Source organism: Pristiophorus japonicus, chromosome 11, assembly GCF_044704955.1.
Source record: "Pristiophorus japonicus isolate sPriJap1 chromosome 11, sPriJap1.hap1, whole genome shotgun sequence".
Taxonomy (NCBI): Eukaryota; Metazoa; Chordata; class Chondrichthyes; family Pristiophoridae; genus Pristiophorus; species Pristiophorus japonicus.
Window position 1 is genome coordinate 81,946,614 of NC_091987.1, and position 21,978 is coordinate 81,968,591.

General features: G+C 39.7%; 1 protein-coding gene across 2 annotated transcripts in view; it reads left to right on the forward strand.

Annotated features, from left to right (window-relative positions):
* cblb (Cbl proto-oncogene B, E3 ubiquitin protein ligase) overlaps window positions 1–21,053 on the forward strand; it is a 190,193-nt gene extending 169,140 nt beyond the window's left edge. The window contains exons 13-17 of one of the 2 annotated variants that reach the window (XM_070893625.1): window positions 638–717; window positions 7,133–7,267; window positions 11,936–12,079; window positions 16,274–16,393; window positions 17,096–21,053. In XM_070893625.1, coding sequence (XP_070749726.1) covers window positions 638–717; window positions 7,133–7,267; window positions 11,936–12,079; window positions 16,274–16,393; window positions 17,096–17,376 — 760 coding nt within the window. In that variant the 3' untranslated portion in view covers window positions 17,377–21,053. The remainder of the gene's footprint in view (window positions 1–637; window positions 718–7,132; window positions 7,268–11,935; window positions 12,080–16,273; window positions 16,394–17,095) is intronic. The other variant, XM_070893626.1, reaches the window with a different exon arrangement.
* Window positions 21,054–21,978: the final 925 nt, after the last annotated feature.

The following is a 21,978-nucleotide window of genomic DNA, read 5'->3' on the forward strand; positions in this document are numbered from 1 at the left end:
ACATTATCTGGTCATTATCACATTGCTGTTTGTGGGAGCTTGCTGTGTACAAATTGACTGCCACATTTCCTACATTACAACAATGACTACACTCCAAAATTGGCTGTAAAGCACTTTGAGACACCTGGTGGTCATGAAAGTCTTTCTTGCTTTCTTTTTGTGCTGTTGGCCCATGCTCAGCAGGACTGTCCAAACTCTGTTCACATAAGATCCTTACAATCAGTAGATAGAGTGCATCGTCTCCAAGCAGTCTGAGCTGGATTCAAACTCGTTTCCCAGAGTTGAAAGGCCAGTATACTAACCCACTGCACTTGTTCCTATAGATTTTGCATTTTAAAAAGCAATTTGTGTATCTTCCCTGTGATAACTGACCTACATTGGCTCCCGGTTCCCTAATGTGTCTCATTTAAAATTGTCATCCTTTGGGAGCGGGCAGGAAAGTGGAGCTGAGAGTCCATGATCAGATCAGCCATGATCTTATTAAATGGCGGAGCAGGCTCAAGGTGCCAAATGGCCTACTCCAGCTCCTATTTCTTATGTTCTTACGCTCTTGTATTTAAATTGTCATCCTTATAGCCTCATTCTCCTTTTCACTAACTTTCTCCAATTTTATTTTTCACCCTATTTAATTTTTCAGAGTATTTGAAAATGGACAGTGTGCTAACGGAACACACAATAGCATGTCCGAAGCAAAGAAACCCAAAGCGCTGGAAATAGGTAAAATATGTTTGATTTTACCTTTTTTATATTAAAATTATTTTAAATGGTAGGGAAAACAAATCAACTGAAATAAGCAAAGATATTAGCAGTGCTATATTCAAATACAGTGAGTACAGCTTGTCTTTTTAATATAATAATGCATTTTTAATCATATCCTGAAGATATGATCCATGTGTTCGATACTATAGAGGGAAACGTGTTTCACTGAAATAGGAAACATTGCCACATGTTCTTAATTACTATTCTTAATGTTGATCCCCTATTCCAATATAAAACATGCTGAACATTCATATCACAAGGTCATTTTAAGAATGGATATTTCTGCCATACACCAACATTCAGTCACTTGATCATTTAATGAGAATTAGATCAAACTAAACATGATCAACAAACTTCCTCCAGTCCTACAATGCTCTGAGATTTCTGTGCTCATCCAATTCTGGTCTCTTGTGCATCCCCGATTTTCTTTGCTCCACTATTGGCAGCTGTGACTTCAGCTATTTGGGCCCCAAGCGCTAGAATTCCCTCCCCAATCCTCTCCATAGTCTCTCTTTCTCCCTCCTCTTTTAAGACACACCATAAAACCTATCTCTTTGACCAAGCCCCTATTCTAATATATCCTCATGTGGCTTGGTGTCAAATTTTCAGAGAATCATAGAATGGTTACAGCATGGAAGGAGGTCATTCAGCCCATCGAGCCTGTACCGGCTCTCTGCAAGGGCAGCTAGTCTCACTCCCCTGCCCTTTCTCTGTAGCCTTGCAATTTTTTTTTCTTCAGGTACTTATCCAATTCCTGATTGAATCTGCCTCCACCATCCTCTCAGGCAGTGCATTCCACATCCTAATCAGTTGCCGCGTAACAAAGTCTCTCCTCATGTTGCCTTTGGTTCTTCTGCCAATCACTTAAATCTGTGTCCTCTGGTTCTCAACCCTTCCGCCAATGGGAACAGTTTATCTCTATCTACGCTGTCTAGACCCCTCATGATTTGAGCAACTCTTATCAAATCTCCACTCGAGCTTCTCTGCTCCCAGGAGAACAACGCAGCTTCTTCAGTCTATCCACCTAACTGAAGTCCCTCATCCCTGGAACCATTCTTGTAAATCTTAAGGCCTTCACATCCTTCCTAAAGTGCGGTGCACAGAATGGACACAATACGCCAGCTGAGATTGGATCAGTTCATCATAACATCCTTGCTTTTGTACTCTTGCTTTTTTATTTGATAACACTTCTGTGAAGTGCCTTGGAATGTTTTAAGACATTAAGGCACCATATAAATTCAAGTTGTTTTATTACTTATTACATAGAAACAGAAAATAGGAGCAGTAGTAGGGCATTCGGCCCTTCGAGTCTGCACTATCATTCAATATGATCATGGCTGATCCTCTATCTCAACACCATATTCCTGCTTTTTCCCCATACCCTTTGATGCCTTTTGTTTCTAGAAATCTATCTAACTCCCTCTTAAATATATTCAGTGACTTGGCATCCACAGCCTTCTGTGGTAGAGAATTCCACAAGTTCACCACTCTCAGTGAAAAAATTTCTCCTCATCTCGGTCCTAAATTTCCTACCCCGTATCCTGAGACTGTGACCCCTTGTTCTAGACTTCTCAGCCAGGGGAAACATCCTCCCCGCATCCAGTCTATCCAATCGAGTCAGAATTTTATTCGTTTCAATGAGATCCCCTCATTCTTCTAAACTCTAGTGAATACAGGCCTAGTCGACCCAATCTCTCCTCATACGACAGTCCTGCCATCCCAGAAATCAGTCTGGTGAACCTTCGCTGCACTCCCTCTATGGCAAGTATATCCTTTCTTAGGTAAGCAGATCAAAACTGCACACAACACTCCAGATGCGGTTTCACCAAGGCCCTGTATAACTGTAGTAAGACATTCTTGCTCCTCTTGCAAATCAAATCCTCTTGCAAATCAAATCCTCTTGCAAATCAAATCTCCTTGCAAATCAAATCCTCTTGCAACTCAAATCCTCTTGCAATGAAGGCCAACATACCATTTGCCTTCCGAACTGCTTGCTGCACCTGCATGTTTGCTTTCAATGACTGGTGTACAAGAACACCCAGGTCCCTCTGTACATTGACACTTCCCAAGCTATTACCATTTAAATAATAGTTTGTCCTTATGTTTTTCCTACCAAAGTGGGTAACTTCACATTTATCCATGTTGTACTGCATCTGCCATATGTTTGCCCACTCACTCAACCTATCTAAATCGCCTTGCAGCGTCTTTGCATCCTCCTCACAACTCACAATCCCCCTTGTTTTGTGTTGTCAGTAAACTTGGAAATAGTACATTTGGTTCCCTCATCCAAATCATTTATTTATATATATATATATATATATATATATATATATATATATATTATATATAATATATATATATTGTGAATAGCTGGGGCCCAAGCACTGATCCCTGTGGTACCCCACTATTCACTGCCCGCCACCCCAATAAAGACTCGTTTATTCCTACTCTCTGTTTCCTGTCAGTTAACCAATTTTCATTCCATGCCAATACATTACCCCCAATCCTATGTGCTTTAATTTTGCACACTAACCTCGTGGGACTTTATTAAAGGCCTTCTGAGAATCCAAATACACTACATCCACTGGTTCTCCCTTATCCCTTACATCCTCAAAAAAACTGCAGTAGGTTTGTCAAACATGATTTTCATTTCATAAATCCATGTTGACTTTGTTTAATCCCGTTGATATTATTTAAGTGTGCCGTTATCACATCCTTTATAATAGACTCCAGCATTTTCCCTACCACTGATGTTAGACTAACCGGTCTGTAGTTCCCCGTTTTCTCTCCCTCCTTTTTTAAATAGTGGAGTTACATTTGCCACCCTCCAATCTGCAGGAACTGTTGCATAATCTATAGAATTTTGGAAAATGACAACCAATGCATCTACTATTTCCATGGCTACCTCTTTTAGTACTCTGGGATGCAGATCATCAGGTCCTAGGGATTTATCTGCCTTCAGTCCCATTAGTTTCTCCAGCACTATTTTCTTACTAATTTCCTTTAATTCCTCTTGCTCACTAAGACCTTTGGTTCCCTAGCATTTCTGGGACATTATTTGTGTCCTCTTCTGCGAAGACAGAACTGAAGTATTTAATTGTTCTACCATTTCCTTGTTCCCAATTACAAATTCTCCCATTTCTGTCTGTAAAGCACCTACATTTGTCTTCACTAATCTTTTTCTTTTTACATACTTGTAGAAACTTTTGCGTGCGGTTTTTATGTTCCTTGCAAGTTTACTCTCTCCTATTCTATTTTTGTCCTCTTAATCAATCTCTTGGTCCTTTTTTTGCTGAATTCTAAACTGCTCCCAATTCTCAGGCTTGCTACTTTTTCTGGCAACTTTGTATAACTCCTCTTTGGACCTAATACTATCCTTAATTTCTTTTGTTAGCCATGGTTGGGCCACTTTTCCTTTTGTGTTTTTACGCCAGAAAGGAATGTATAACTGTTGCAATTCATGCATTCGTTCTTTAAATATTAGTCATTGCCTATCCACCGTCATGCCTTTTATTGAATCTTCCCAATCTATCATAGCCAATTCATTCCTCATACCTTCATAGTTTCCTTTGTTTAGACTTAGGACCCTAGTTTCGGATTGGACTACTTCACTTTCCATCTTAATAAAGAATTCAGTCATGTTATGGTCACTCTTCCCTAAACGACCCCGCACAACAAGACTGTTAATTAACCCCTTCTCATTACACAATACCCAATCTAGGATAGCCTAGTAGGCTCCTCAACATACTGGTCTAAAAAACCATCTTGTACACACTCCAGGAATTCATCTGCCACAGTATTATTACTAATTTGGTTTGGCCAGTCTATATGTAGATTAAAGTTACCTATGATTACTGTAGTACCCTTGCTACATGCATCTCCTGTTTGATGCCATTCCCTACACTACCACTACTATTTGGAGGCCTATTGACAACTCTCACCAATGTTTTCTGCCCCTTGGTGCTCCTTAGCTCCACCCAGACTGATTCTACATCTTGATTTTCTGAGCCAGTATCCTTTCTCACTATTGCTCTGATTTCATCCTTTACTTACAACACCACACCACCCCCTCTTCCTTTTTGCCTGTCCTTCCTAAATATCGAATATCCTTGGATATTCAGTTCCCAACCCTGGTCACCCTGCAACCATGTCTCTGTAATTGCAACTATATCGTATCCGTTTACATCTATTTGCGCTGTTAATTTGTCTACCTTATTACAGATGCTTTGTGCATTCAGATACAATGCTTTTACATTTGTCTTTTTAACATTATTAGACATCTTAACATTATTTTGAACTATAGCCCTATTTGTCTTATTGCTATTTTTTCTTACCTGGACCCTATTTGTTAGTGCACTCTTGTGTTTGTATGCTCTGTCCCTTCCTGACATAATCTGGTTATCCTTACCACAATCACTTTCCTGCATTGCTTCCTTTTCTTTTCTCTTTAGCATTCTAGATTGCTCTCTACTGCGACCGTCCTCTCTCCGCCCCCCTCCCCCCCCCCCGCCCCATTTAGTTTAAAGCCCTGTCTACCTCCCGAGTTAGTCGGTTCGCTAGAACTCTGGTCCCAGCATAATTCGGGTGTAGCCGTCCCCACGGAACAGCTCTCTCTTTCCCGAGTATTGGTGCCAGTGCCCCACGAATCGAAACCCACTTCTCCCACATCAACATCTGAGCCACGCATTCATCTCCCTGATCCTATTGACCATATGCCAATTTGCTCATGGCTCAGGTAATAATGCAGCGATTATTACCTTTGTGGTTCTGCTTTTCAATTTAGTCCCGAGCTGTTCAAACTCTCTCAGCAGAACCTCCTTTCTTAGTCCTACTTATGTCATTGGTACCTACGTGTACCACAACAACTGGATCCTCCCCCTCCCACTCCAAGTTCTTCTCCAGCCCGGAAGAGATGTCCTTTACCCTGGCTCCGGGTCGGCAACACAGCCTTTGGGACGCACGCTCTTGGCTGCAGAGAACCCTATCTATGCCCCTAACTATACTGTCCCCTACTACAACCACCTGCCTCTTTACTCCCCCCACTTGAATGGCTTTCTGCATCACAGTGCCTTGGTCAGTCTGCTGTCTGCTCACCACCCCGCAGTCTGCACACGTCCTCCAGGGTTGCAAGAACCTCAAATCTATTGGATAAGTGCAGGGACTGAGGCTCCTGCAATACTACCTCCTGGATCCCCTTACCTGCTTCACTCGCAGTCACACCCTCCTGTCCCTGACCACGTGTCAATTCTGAAGTATTTAATCTAGAGGGTGTGGCTGCCTCCTGGAACAAAAGGTCCAGGTAATTTTCTCCCTCCCTGATGTCTCGCAATGTCTGCAGCTTGGACTCCAGCTCCTCAACTCTGAGCCGAAGTTCGTCGAGCCACAGACACTTATCGCAGATGTAGTCTGTATGGTTTATTTGTTAATTGGGGTCAATGGGTAATGCAACATACATTGTTGCCTGCTGATTTCTCAAAGCCTTGTTACTGCCTGCTTGAGCACACGCTCTAAAATAAATGGAAACGTTTCTCATTTCAATTGGCTAATCCAAAGAATTGCTCCTCTTTGGACAGAACACCCTCTTGATTATGACCATCTAGTTCCTCCGCCAGGAATGTAGTTTAGATGAAGATTTACAGATAAGGGCCTAATATCATTATGCTGACTAAAGAATTATTTTCAAAATGTATGACCAGTGCAGAAAAATCAGATTGTTGGCAATTTTAGTGGTATTAAAAATAAAACATTATCATCTATATTTCTTTCTCTTTACAAACTTATCCCTTGGGTACTTTCTGAATAACTTTTGCATACTAAGGGAAAGTTGTTTTCTATCCAGCCCAAAACCTAGTGTCAGTTAAATGAGTATTGTTATACAATGCACACACAAACCGTGCTTCAAAAAAATCTTATGTTTCTCTCAAAAGGCATACATGATGTGACAGTGAGAGACTTGGCTGCATAGATTATGTTCAGTCTCCAGCCTGTGCTGAGTTAACTATTTCAGCCAGAGCAGTAATTGGACTGCAACAACTACCTCCACTAACCCTGGTCTAGAGAATGTAAAAAAATCAACCAGGGTTCTTACTCTGTTTCCTGTACAAAAACTGTATTTGGTTAGATATCTGAGGATACGAGTAGGCTCAACAGTGGTACCATCTTTGGTTGAATAGTCTGGTGACACACCCTGTGCAGGCTCCTGCATGAGGAATGGTCACTGGAGGAGTGCCAGGACCGATGTAACCATAGCCCAACAGGACACTGAAACTTTAGGAAATGAGGGAAGAAAATTAATATAAAATGGCATGTTGCACTGAAAGATGAATACTGAATGGTAGTGTAAATGACGTAAATCTATTTCTTGTATTTTCAGATGATATCTTTGAGATGCCGATTGTTCCAGCTCCCTTACCACCAGCTCGACTTCCAGCAAGAGACAACCAAAAACCCAGTTGCTCCTCTCTGAACAGAACACCTTCTGATTATGACCTCCTCGTTCCTCCGGCAGGTACGTAGTTTAGATCAAGATGTACAGATAAGGGCGTAATATCATTACTCTGACTAAAGAATTATTTTCAGAAATGTATGACCAGGGCAGAAAAAAATAAATTCTTGGCAATTTTAGTGGCATTGAATGTCACAAACGACTTCCCATTTTATTGAAACTCTTTCTGTGAGACTCTGATTTGGCTTAGTCTCTTGCCTGCGCACACTTTTTTATCCAGCTGGGAGGGCTGGAAGGGATTTTCCAATAAAGTATTACTGAATGTTCAGATCTCAAAGTGAAGGTGGAGCATCTGGTGACAGTTTTGAATGCCTGCTCCCTGGTTAGATGGCTGGAGGTTCAAAATTTCTAGGAACAGTTCCAGATTCTTAAGTTCTCTTGCCCCTTAACCATCTATAGATGTCTGGTGCGGCACAGTCACTTGGAGTGGAGATTAGTAGAGCTGGCATGTTGTGTTGACTTGCCATACTAGAAACACTGGCAGTTGTTGCTCACCACCAAGACTCTTGGTGAAGGAGCTTGCAACAACCTGTGGAAAAATACACACTTTAAAAAAAAAAAAATCTTTAAAAAAAAATAAAAAAATTAGAGATCTTGTATAGGATGCAGGATCAAACAAAAGCTTCAATATCAATGGCTAACAGAACATAACATAAGAAATAGGAACAGGACTAGGCCATATGACCCCTCGAGCCTGCTCAGCCATTCAATAAGATCTCGGGTCCACTTTCCCAACCGATCTCCATATCCCTTGATTCCCCTTGATGCCAAAAATCTATCTATCTCAGCCTTGAATATATTCCAAAACTCAGCATCCACAGCCCTCTGGGGCAGAGAATTCCAAAGATTCACAACCCTGTGTGAAGAAATTCCTCCTCATCTCTGTCTTAAATGGCCTACCCCTTATCCTGAGACTGTGCCCCCTAGTTCTAGACACTCCAGCCAGGGGAAACAACCTCTCAACATCTACCCTGTTAATGCCCTTCAGAATCTTGTATGTTTCAATGAGATCAGCTCTCCTTCTTCTAAACTCCAGACAGTATAGGCCCATTCTATACAATCTTTTGTCATAAGACAGCCCCCTCATCTCAGGAATCAATCTAGTGAACCTCCATTGCACTGCCTCCAAGACAAGTATCTCCTTCCTTGGATAAGGAGACCAAAACTGTGCATAGTACTCCAGATGTGGTCTCACCAAGTCCCTGTACAATTGTAGCAAGACTTCCTTACTCTTATACCCCAACCCCTTTGCAATAAAAGACAGCATGTCATTTTCCTTCCTTCCTTGCTTGCTGTACCTGCATGTTGGCTTTCTGTGCTTTCTGTGCACAAATCTCTCGGTGAACACCAACATTTAAAAGTTTCTCATGATTTAAAAAATACTCTGTTTTTCTATTCTTCTTACCAAAGTGAATAACCTCACATTTCCCTACATTATATTCCATCTGCCACCTTACTGCCCAATCACTTAGTCTATCTATATCCCTTTGCAGACGCTTTGTGTTCTCCTCACCGCTTACTGTCCCACCTAGCTTTGTATCGTCAGCAAACTTGGATAAGAAAATTGGTTGCCTGGTATTCTATACTGGTGTGCAGTACATTCAAAACCATTGTTAAGCTACATTTCCGGACAAAATGAACAGTTAATTTAGTAATTTTTGATGTAATATTTACAGAATACATTTTTTAATTTGTTTTTCTCACCAATTATTTCTGCCAGTTTCTCTCCTCACCTCTCCTTGACATTTTGTTGGGGCCCAGCTTCATGAATGATGGTCAACCTCTGCCTAAGTGACCATTCTTCCAAGTCTGAGTCTTGACAATTCTTAGTATGAATTTCCATGTTGGAGTGCATCACTGATCACTCCAGTTCTATCCACAGACATCTGTTTTCGTAGCCATGATGGCAGCCGTGAGCGGAAACACCATCCCTAACCCGGGTATTCATGTCAATTGTAGTTCCTCTACTTCCACCTAGCTTGAAGTCAGCTAACTCGACACAGATCAGGGACCAAACCTGAGGCCTTTCTGACCTTTATGGCTCAACTCCTCATTCACTGGACTATCAAGAGAGGGCCCGTTAAAAAAGATTTAACAGTTACACATTCTTTGTTGGGTATCAATGAGATGCTGATGTACAGTGGCCAGGAATATAACTTAGGAAGCCAGCTTTGTAAAAGAGTGCAGAAATTTGATATATGCTGTAGTAAGGTTTATATTCTAATAATTTGAAAGGCATGATTTAAAAACCATGCTTAATTGAGGAAATGATCATTGCTAGGAAACTGGATGAGCTGGGAACCCATGCACAAAATAAAAAAGCAAGAAATCAAAGTCAGTAAGGAGGAACAGTGGTGGGGGAAAATGCTGCATGGATAGGGAAATAAACTGAACATTGCAAGCAGCACCAGAAAATTCACTGCATATTTGCTCCCAGTTTTCTCTCTTGAAGGTCCTTCTGCTGCGATTCTGTTCCATAAGAATTGGCAATCTCCTAGCACTTTGCACATGCTGCCATTTTTAACGTGCAAGACTACAAAGTGTTGGCTAGCCATGTCACACCTTTTACAATTAATGATGAACGAGGAGGCCGGAAAGAGTACTCCTTCCTTCTTCCCTCGCCCATTCCTGCAACACTTGGGCCAATTGTAGCACTCCTATCTCTACCCTGCCTGAGATCTGCTAACTATATGAAGACCAGGGATCAGACTGTGGACTTTCCGACTTTGCGCTAGAATCTCACTAAGCAGTCCATTTATCCATTGAACATGATTAACTTGAACATCTTCTTTATATTTTATTTAATTCATTTTGTTGATATTGGAGTATTTTTGTTTAAACGGAAACTGCTGCTGATGCAGGGATTCGAGATTGTCTGACTTGCTGTGGCTGAGTGTTCATTTAGTTTCAGATGACAATCAAGTGATCATTTGCATAAGGATGCTTTTCCATCATTTATTTATATCATTTCAGGCTCTATATATTTTCCTAGCCAGTAACTGGAATGATGTAATCAGTACATGCTGATTAAACAAATATATTTTAAAAGCAAGCTAGCAAGAGCAGAGGAAAAAAAAGATATTAATGTGATTTATTCCTTTCAACAATTTAAAGGAAGAATTGCATTCACGACCACTGGACGTCTCAAAGTACTTTACAGTCAATGAAGTACTTTGAGTGTAGTCACTGGTAATATGGAAAATGCGGCAGCCAATTTGTGCACAGCAACTCCCACAAACAGCAATGGGATAATCTGTTTTTGTTATGTTGATTGAGGGATAAATATTGGCCAGGACACTGGAGATAACTTAAGTTTTAAAAGGTGCCTGATGAGATATTCTTTAACAGCCTTTGAAGTAATTACGGATTCCATTAAATGTTCTATACTGTTCCAGCACCTTTTAAGGAATGCACCTTTGCATTAGTTGTATGAAAAACCTTTGAATGAGACATTGGGTGGGAAATTGGTCTCGTGCCAGAAATGGTGGCAAGTGGGCGTCCAAATATGTAGGCCTAAGGCTCGCTGAAAATGCCACCATTTCTGGCACTAGACCAATTTCCCACCCAATGTCTCATTCAAAGGTTTTTCATACAACCAATGCAAAGGTGCATTCCTTAAAAGGTGCTGGAACAGTATAGAGCATTTAATGGAATCCGTAATTACTTCAAAGGCTGTTGAAGAATATCTCATCAGGCACCTTTTAAAACTTAAGTTATCTCCAGTGTCCTGGCCAATATTTATCCCTCAATCAACATAACAAAAACAGATTATCCCATTGCTGTTTGTGGGAGTTGCTGTGCACAAATTGGCTGCCGCATTTCCCATATTACCAGTGACTACACTCAAAGTACTTCATTGACTGTAAAGTACTTTGAGACGTCCAGTGGTCGTGAAAAGCGCTATATAAATGCAAGTCTTCCTTTAAATTGTTGAAAGGAATAAATATTGGCAAGCTGTGGATGCCATCCGGGCTTGCCGATGCAGATCACCACTTGGGGCCATTTCCGAATTGGACAGCTAGGTCTTGGAGGAAGAGAGGCGAATGAGAAGGGAGTGAGCATGCGATAGTACTGGTCCACTCTTCCTGGCTCCACATTAAGACAAGTAAAGAAACAGAAACTTACTTGTTCTTCGGTCCACTGGTTAGGCCACAGTACCTCTATCCAATTTTTGCTGAATTTGGGTTTGGGATTCTAAAATGGGCATTAGGTCCCTGATTGGCATATTCAAGGCACCGTACGCCTGTTTTAAGCAGGTGCCTGGGACCTTCGGATGCCACTGCAATTGACACACTTTTGTGGGGGGGGGGTGCAAAATTGGGCACCGGAGTACACCCCCCAAAAAAATTCCTATCTTTTGCCCAGGAATTGGCCTTGACGAGTATCAATTTCTCTCCCATTGTCCTCGTCACAGATTTATTCGTCCTGTGTTGTACGAAGCCATTTATTTAAATGTATTGTGCAAAATCAGCAACTGTTATTTGTAGAAAACGACAGTGTCTGTTTACTGCTAATCTGACCTTTTGTCCAGGAGTAGATTTAAATTTGAGACTGTTAATTTCAAAACTTAATTTTAGCAACTGTCACACGGGTTTTTAAGTTGTTTCGGTTTGTGCGTCAATGAAAACCCTTCTCTATTTATTTGGTTTAAAGTTGTGTTTTTTTTACCAGCAGGTGATAATGCATTTGACAGCCCACCTCCCTCACTGCCTCCACCCCCACCTCCTGTACGTGTCAGCCTTCCTGATCTGCCCAGATCCTCCGGCTCAGGCAGCAGACCCACATCTGGCCATGACTTATTCCATTTCAGTGCAGGTAATCCAGCTTTTCTGTCTGTTATGATTGATTGTCTGTATGGAGTAAAGGTGAGCTTCTAAATGTGACTTGGTTTAAATATACTGAGAACTTTCTTGGTATATCGTTAGCTTATTGAAACATATAACAAGAGTATCGATGATTATTTTTTGCTGTTGAATTCTTCAAGTTGCATGATTTTGGGGGGATTTGCTTAGTCCTCTTCAAATAATTTTAATATAGTTGAACTCCTGTAGCTTTGCTAACGAGTGAATACCAAGCGTAGTCTTAAGGCAAAAAGGAATTGGAGGGTGAGGGATGAATCGACCAGAGCGCACAGATGTAATTCAGTCCCCATTTTAGAAAGTCATACATTCGGTATTTATTTTTATATTTCCATTATAAAGTCTATTGTCCACATTTATAATGGAACCTAGTTATGTAAAGTTCTATCACTGTAAATTACATCCTCACCAGTAGTAGCACTGAAGCACCTCCACTAAGTTTACTCAACCAGTTTTCATTATAAATGTGGACGTAGGAATTTATTATTGAAGATGTTGACAGGATGTGTGTGCAGATGTACAATTTTTAATATATCATGTATATTGTGGCTATTTCTAAGCCATTCAACATATCCCTAAGTTTTTATTTCCATCTCTTGCCCCGACCCCCTTTGTCTGTCTCTGCTATTTACTTCCATGGGTGCTCGTTAGTTGATCTACTAGGGTTCATTTAGAAATAGACAGTAAGCCCAAGCACAGTTCGGCAGTTTAGAGTGTGAATTCAAATCTGTTCTCATTCAGTGCTGTACCCTTTGGGCTGCAAGTATCACAATATAGCTGTGATATTTAACACTAGGTAAATTGTGTTTCTTGAAATCTTCAGAAGCAGCCACACCAAATTGACTTTCAGTCTGGTATATTTCAGAGCCAAGATCTTTTGAAAACTATTGTGCCTTGCAAACTCTCTAGCACTTCATTAAACCATGGTAATTTAAATCAGCCTCCATTTTTATTGAGCAAATATAGAAGAAAGGTTATTTATAAACTTTAACAGACCCTTTAATCACTCCAATCTTCTTTGCTTTTATACTTGAGCTGTTGCTCTCACCAGCTTCCTCAGTTTTTGCAACGGTGTGTTTTAGTGACCACTTTAAAAGTGATTGCATTACAATGCATTGCTCAGGCTTATCAGTTTGCAACTTCTGTTTGAAAACTTTAATTTTTTTTGTTGAAAAATGCATTTTCCTTTATGTGTAACAGTACTGTCATTAAATGAAATTGGTTTGATCTTCAAGTAATATCTTATTCAACAGAGTGATACTGTAGTGGCATTTGCAATAAAGCAGACACTTTTGGTTTTGAGCCATACATGGAAACCACTAAGCAAGGATGAATATAGTTGTTAGAAATTGTATTGCCATTTAGCTAAAAGCATCCAAGGTAAATCTTCATGGATAATAACAATCTCCTCAAAAAATATTTTAATGGGGGCGGGTTTGAGCATCAACATAGATATTAAAACATACCTAAAATGCTGATTTTTTTTTTTTCCCCCTACAACTTTTAAGAGGGAGCGATGTATTGTAATGCAATCACTAGCTACACATAATTGTGTTATGTTTTTAACCTGCATAATTGCAGTGAAACTGCACATGGGGACATATTATGCTTGAAAGGTTACAGTAATTTATACATATGGTGAAGGAAACTGATTTAATTCCCAATATTGATAGCTGTTAGGTCCCCAATTGGTTTATTAATTACACTATGTTAAGATAAGAATGGCCCAATTAATTATTTTGTTTTAACATCAGCAGAAGAACATAAGGAAAAGTCAAGGGCAACAAATTGCCATTTGGCCCAACAAACTCGGCTGCCTTGAACGTAGCCAGCTGGATTCTGAACTTCTGTAATATCTGATTCTTCTATGTTATCTGGCAGATTTTTTTATGGAGGGTGGAAAATGGGTGGCTGTCCAAGAGAGTATTGGAATAGTCAAGTCTAAAGGTAACAAAAGCATGTATGAGGGTTTCAGCAGCAGATGAGCTGATCCAGGAGCAGAGACTGGTGATATTGCGGAGGTAGAAGTAGGTGGTCTTTGTGATGGAGAGGATTATGGGGTCAGAAGCTCAACTCGGTCAAATAGGATGCCAAGGTTGCAAACAGTCTGGTTCAGCCTGAGACAGTGGCCGGGTGGGTGGGTTGGTTTTGGCGGGGCGGGGGGGCGATATGATGGAATCGGTGAAGAGATTACGGAGTTTGGGGCTGAAGACAATGCCTTCAGTCTTTTAATCTCTTTCCAATACTTGTAGCTTAATTGCAGCCTTTTATTCCTAATAAAGATAGTTCTTTGTTAGTAGGTTAGTAGGGACCTAAAAAACTTTGCTGTTCCGCACCTCATGTGTGTAATTCATCATCCAGTAATAAAAGATGAAGCATTTATGTTTGACTTCTTCAAAGACTTATGTACAAGTTATCAATTCTTGTCTCTGAGTCAAAGGATTGTGGCTTCAAGCCCTACTTCAGGACTTGAGCACCTAAATCCGACTGACTCCCCAGTGCAAGACTGCGGGAATGCTGCAGCTAGTCAGTTTAACCTTGGTAGTGGGGAAGCTTTTAGAAATGATAATCCAGGACAAAATTAACAGTCACTTGGACAAATGTGGATTAATTAAGGAAAGCCAGCATGGATTTGTTACAGGCAAATTGTGTTTAACCAACCTGCTTGAGTTTTCTGATGAAGTAACAGAGAGTTGATGAGGGCAATGCGGTTGATGTAGTGTACATGGACTTCCAAAAGGCGTTGTGCCAGCAAAGTTGAAGTCCATGGAATAAGAGGGACTGTGGCAGCATGGATACGTAATTGGCTAAGTGACAGGAAATGGAGAGTAGTGGCAAACGGTTTTTCAGACTGGAGGAAGGTATACAGTGGTGTTCCCCAGGGGTCAGTTCTAGGACCACTGCTTTTCTTGATATATATTAATGACACAGACTTGGGTGTACAGGGCACAATTTCAAAATTTTCAGATGACACAAAACTTGGAAGTATAGTAAACAGTGAGGAGGATAGTGATGAACTTCAAGAGGACATAGACAGGCTGGTAGAATTGGTGGTCATGTGGAGATGAAATTTAATGCAGAAAAATGCGAAGCAATACATTTTGGTTAGGAGAACAAGGAGAGGCGATATAAAATAAAAGGGGTGCATGAACAGAGAGACCTGGGATATATACACAAATTGTTGAAGGTGGTAGGGCAGGTTGAGAAAGCGATTAAAAAGGCATATGGGATCCTGGGCTTCATAAAAAGAGGCATAAGAGTACAAAAGCAAGGAAGTTGTGATGAACCTTTATAAATGACTGGTTCAGCCTCAACTGGAGTATTGTGTCCAATTCTGGGCTCTGCACTTTCGGCCTTGAGAGAAGGTGCAGAAAAGATTACAAGAATGGCTCCAGGGATGAGGGACTTCAGTTACGTGGATAGACTAAAGATGCTGGGGTTGTTCTCCTTCGAGCAGAGAAGATAGAGAGGAGATTTGATAGAGATGCTCAAAATCATGAGGGGTCTGGACAGAGTAGATAGAGAGAAACTGTTCCCATTGGGGGAAGGGTCGAGAGGATACAAATTTAAGATGATTGGCAGAAGAATCAAAGGCGACATGAGGAAAATCATTTTTACGCAGCGAGTGGTTATGATCTGGAATGCACTGCCTGAAAGGGTCGTGGAGGCAGATTCAATCATGGCTTTTAAAAGGGGATTGAATAAGTAACTGAAGGGAAAAAAGTTTGCAGGGATATGGGGAAAAGGCGCGGGGGGCTGGGACTAGCTGACGTGCTCTTGCAGAGAGCCAGCACAAGTTCAACAGGCCGAATTCTATGATTATTTGAGATGCTGTTCTTCAGTGGAGACCTTAAACCAAGTCGCTGTCTGAATGTTAAAGTTCCAATAGTACTTTTTTTTAAAAAAGAGCAGTTTTCCTGGTATTTTTGTCAGGACATTCAATCAGCACACTGAAAATAGACCAGGACATTCATATCTCTGTATGCAAAATGGTTGCTTTGCTTGTACACATAGCAACATGCCATTGGAGTAATGCATCTTATGTCGCTCTTTGAGACATTTCTGAGGCATGTGATAAAGCGCTAAAGACATGTAAGTTTTTTAAAACATTTAGTCAGAATTATTGAACACTTTTTTGTTTTTTAAGTAGATATTGCCTTTGACCCGCCTAGTGTTCCCATACCTGTACCCCCAGCTAGAAGGACGGTTGAAGATAATCAGAAATCTAACAGGATATCACAAGAGTACGACCAACTCCCATCATTGGCAGGTATGAAGGGGAAAACTTGAACCTAATAAATCGAGGATAACTGAAACCAAATAGTCCATTGGCCATGAATACTGGTTAATAAAAGAAAATAGCATGACTTAATATTGAATATGAGAAACACTATTCAGATGTGTGAGGATTGCAGTATTTTGACCATTATCTGCAGTCCATTCAAAATCCAGTTATGGTGCTCACTTTCAATCTCTTTCCAGTACTTGTTTGACTTCTTGAAACGCTTGGCGTACAAGTTATCAGTCTCGTCTTTTTGAACTATGTAGTTTCTCTTTACATATCAGAAGAGGTACAATGCCTGCAGGACAAAGGAACATCTGATATTAAAACCAGGCTAAATTACTTTGTGAACTACAAAATTTGGTTTACTGAGGAATTACAGTTGTTAGTAACTTACATTATTCTCACATTATTCTTGCATTATAATTGCTTGATGATGTACCAAAATTTTAACTAAGAATAGATGTGGATGCTTATAGGCTGTCAGTATATCTCAGTGACACAAATAAAATCATGTAAGTTGGGTTCTTGTTTTTGACAAAGTGCTCAACTGCTTGGGCAATTCATTAATAAAACTTCACTAACAATGAACCAAAGTAATAATGATGTGAGGAGGGGGTCACTTTACATTTTTCACTTGTCATTATGGAATCGGACATTAGTATTTCATTGTTCTGTTTTCTATTTCAGATACTTCACAAGCTCCAGCTAGACCTCCTAAACCACTCCCTCGTAGGACTGCACCAGATGGTTACCACAAGAAAAACCATGTTCAAGAGCCAACCCCTTTGCACAGCAGCCAAACAGGAGAAAATGTGGATGCTAAAATTGCAAAACTGATGGGAGAAGGCTACTCCTTCGAGGATGTAAAACGAGCCCTTGTGATAGCTAACAATAATGTAGAGATGGCAAGAAGTATTTTAAGAGAATTTGCCTGCTTTCCCCCTATTTCACCACGCCTCAATCCGTAGCAAGGAGCTGTTCACATGAGTGGAAAACCCAGAGAATAGGTTTCTGAATTTCTGAAGAGCATTGAGTTTTAAAGTAGCATTCAACAAGCAGAACAATTGTGTGCAGACTCTGTGCAGTCTGCTTCTGCGGGTTTCTTGAGAACGTTCCTGGTAGAAGATAGAGAATGATGCTTATGTATTTTTGTTAGCCATAATGTTAAGAATCAGGGTTCAACTGAGAAGAAGAAAGTTTACTGTTCTTGAATTTCACTCCTGTGAATTGCTTGAGATCTCCGCTGCTTACCGCTGTCAAAAGATTTTTGAAAGTCATCTGAACTTTCTTGTTTAAGTACAGTCTTATTGGTCTCAGTATTTTTTACGTCTGGACTCTGGGAACCGGTCAGTCCTGCTGCAGCATTCCTTTCATGTCACCTGCACTGATGGGGACACACTGCTGGTTTTGACCTCTCCTCCCCCCTCCCCCATCATTCAATCTAAGACACAGACTAAATGAGTTTTTTCTGAAGATGCTTTAATTTGCTGCATTTCAGTCTATCCAACAGATGCAAAAAGCATGTGGCCTTCACTACTGAGTCTTTTCTGAGAAAAAGTGAAATGTCTTTATTAAAAAACTAATTTCTGAATGTAGAGTACATATATTTGTCTATGTATTGCCTTTCAAGGTAATTTTTTGACTGTAACCGTGGCAGCTTTCCATTGTGCACAGCCTTTAATGTATTTTTTTTATTATTTCTGTTTCCCTTCTTGTCTTACGGCCCAGCCAATTCATCTGTGTTGTATTCTGACAGAACAAAACTGATTTTGAAGTTTCTGGTTAATGCAACAAAAAAATGCTGACCTACTTTTGTGAATTGTGACATTGCTAACTGGATCAATTTCAAAGTAAAAATTTGCCAAATTATTTTTTTAGTTTTTAAAATGGTTTATAATGTTGGATATAGAGAAGCATAATCAGCAGAGACAATACACAGCATCTATACACACTGATAATGGCCAACTGAATGTAAAACTCTGCCTGCATTCAATTATGTGCCAATATATTAATAGAACTGTGTAGCAGAATGAGAGTGTCAGTTTTGCTGTTTGTGTATGGGTGGGGGCAGGGAGCAATACCATTATTTTCTGACTACATTATCAGCATCAGCACCCTTTTGTTTGGAAAAGTTGAGTGTAGTCACTTTTCAAGTCTGGTATCACTGTAGGTTAGAACTGGTATCAGCCAACTATTCAGCTTAAAGAAAGGAATAGATCTTGCACTGTTAACATTGTGTCGGCTGTGAAATGGTGAACAGTTTCCTTGTCAATTCAAGAGGTGTTTACTCCTTTCTTCACATTGGTAAGGGATCATATTTTTTCCCAAATAATGGATAATAAACTAACTTGGTTCTGTTGATGCCTGCTCTCTAGATTACAGCTGCGAAGGAATGGTAGGTTTAGCTTTGCCTTGTGTCACCATAATTTCTGGTGGATCAAAGCTCAGGGCAAATATCCATTGTTGTTATGTAAATGATGACTCTTTTGTAACCCAAGTTCAGTCAGTAGTGTTGCAGGTAACTGGTTTGCCTCATAGCTTTGAGGATAAGTAATTCTGGCCTTGATAGTAGCTGAAATCTGACCTCACCTACTCCTTACTGGGAGCTGTTCCAGTTTTTTAAGTTTTAATGTGTCTTGATCACTAAACTCCGAGGTGAACAGAAAATATTAAAACTAACTGCCAAGATGAATTACTGACTATATGATGCATAATATTGTGGTTATTAAATGATTATATTTTGCATAAATTGCAGTAATAAGCCTATTATGGCAGTTCCTTGATCTCATTTTCTCCATTAGTGTGGTACACTCTCAGCTGTAGAACACTCAAAATATGTGTCTCATGCTATACCCCCTACTGGTCTGTCCACAAAATAGCATTGATGATAAAGTTGCAGACAATTTGTGGATCTTAAAAGAATGAACTTAGAAAGGATGTGGGGATAATGCAAAGAATATTAATGTAATTTTTATTTTAAATGTATTTATAAATGCGTTAATGCACTCAATCCAGCTTGCCATAATTTCCTCTGGGTTAGGTACAGTGGGGGTAATTTTGACTTTGGGCGGTTATGTAAACGATTCAGTTACCTATTATACATCTCATGATTTTCATTCAATATTGCTGTTTTACACTATCCAAAGTCAAAATGACCCCCAGTGACTGATACTTTAGCCTATATGCTGTCTGTGAAATGGGGCCCAGTTGCAGATGGGGGATGGACTGTTGATCCACAGTTCGCTCTCCCTACCCACATCAAAATAGTACCCCGTCAATGTATTGCTGCTTTCCATTAAAAGTTACTGAAAATGTTAATTCATTTAAATATCTTAATGTTTTCACTGACAGTTAATTCACAATGTTAATGCTGTTGGTCATTACCCATGCGATATTAAGGTGTATACAAAAATAACATTTTTCAGAGACTGAGACAAACCATTTATCATTGGCTGTGCATAGTATTAAAATCCTGCACAATGACCATCCATTTAGTTGAGGATTGACCTCACAGGGTTACTTGCGCCTCACCATTCTAGATCTACAGAAAAGCCATCAGCAGTTAATAGAACATGGATTTTGAAATCAAGTTCAGGAGCGGCACTTGTCTTGCCAAATGATTTACCTTAAATAAATGTGAATGACATCCTTTTGCCAGGCACATCCATCTGATATTCAGGTTTTTGTTCATTCTCAACTTGAAGGCTTTTTCCCTTTGCACTGGTCAGCCTGTCTTATTTAGTTTCCTTATATCTTTGAGCATAAATGTTTGAAGCTCAATAGCTATAATGTGCTTTAATGGCAAAATAGAGAGGCTTCTCTCTCAAGGCACCCATAACAACTGAAGTTGTAAATTATTCATGGGCTACATTTGTTACACAAAGTCTGAGCGTTTTGGAACGCTTCTTGAAGTTTATCAGTGATTTTTCTTTTGCGTATTTAGAAGACACTGATTAATTTCAGAGGGTCCTTGACATCATGGGCCCTCAAGGATAAGACGGATGCAACCTGTGAAAAATGTGCAGTCCTAATTATAACAACTGGTAAGCACTTGCTATCCTGCAGGGAAAATTGAGCTGCTTGCCTACACATGAGCCTAGGGAAAGTTAACAATCATATTTTTCTGCTGACAATCACACCTTGCCCCTTTGTATGTAACCATTTATAGTAGGTTCACTTATGTCGAACATGTGGTTAGAAGTTTAAATGTGTTTTTTTAAATGGTGAGCAAAATCTGTTTTGCAGAACCTATATTCTGGTGTGGTTATGTTAATACTCTCTGCTTCTGAGCTGAACAGTAACTTCACCTCCCTGAAATAATGCAGTGCACTACTAAGGACTGCCTCCAGGTGGAAGCCTCTTCATTCTGTTGATAGAGTTCATTGAAAATCAGGTACTGCCTGTGCTCTGAATCTGAGGACTCTTTAAAAAGACTGCAGTAGTTTCTTTAATTAGGTTTATTTTCATATTAACTCAATGTTCTGTTGAGAAGAATGCCTTTTTATTTGTCTAACACATGGCAAAATAGTAATGTGTGCAATTAATTTATATTTTATTCACATTCTTTTGATCTTTTTTCAATTCTGAGTATTCAGTAACCTTTTAAATATTTTCTGTTCTTGTAAAATATTTTATAAAATCAGTATTAACAAATAAATTGTGTCCATTTCTTATTTTTTTAAACATTTTTGTGATGTCTACTGGAGTGAAGGATTCTTCTTTACTTTCCAGCTTGTTGTAAATGCTGGTATCTAGATCCTTATTTCACAGCATGCAAGAGGACTGGATTTGTCGTTCTAACGTGCAGAGCCTGCAAGAAAATCCTCTCAACACCCATAAACAGGGTCACTGGTTTGCAATGACTGACTAACTGAAATTCCATTTTCATTATGTAAGATTTTTATTATCTTTTGGGTGCTTGCAATCCATGATTCACTATTGAAAACTTCAAATGATTAGCTTTTCTCATACATAATAAAAGTGCAGTAATTTGTGTAATTTCCAGTTACTTCTACATTTCAATATGTAGTTCATCTTGTGTATTTGTCCCATTTCTGAACAGCTTACGATCAGAGATACTTAATATTGTAAAATAATACAGGAATCATTTTCTGCAGTAATTTGCAAAAGCATCCACATTAAATTCTAGAGAAAATACCAAGCTGGGAAATGGTTGAGAAATTTATTGTGACTGTCTGTAAACTTACATTAATGGTGTTTTATTTGGCACTTGATCCAGTCAAAGTTCAAAATAACAGACTCTTTTATGCAGTTTTGAATTCATACCCACTCCTCTATGATGGATGCACTAAATTGTTATCCAGTTATTCATTACTTAAAGGAATACTGTGCTAATTAACTTGGAGAAATGGCAACAAGAATTTTTTTTTGCTACTGAATATCTAATTACTCATTGCACCTTGAACATACAATATTTCAAACTTTTGCTAGTTGGGCTACAAATATGTTTGCCTCCGAAAACGGGCACAGAGATTGCGATGCCTGATCACCCTTTCAAAAGAATGCAAGGCAGCACACTAATTTTGTACTGCCAACTGATTAGCACGATT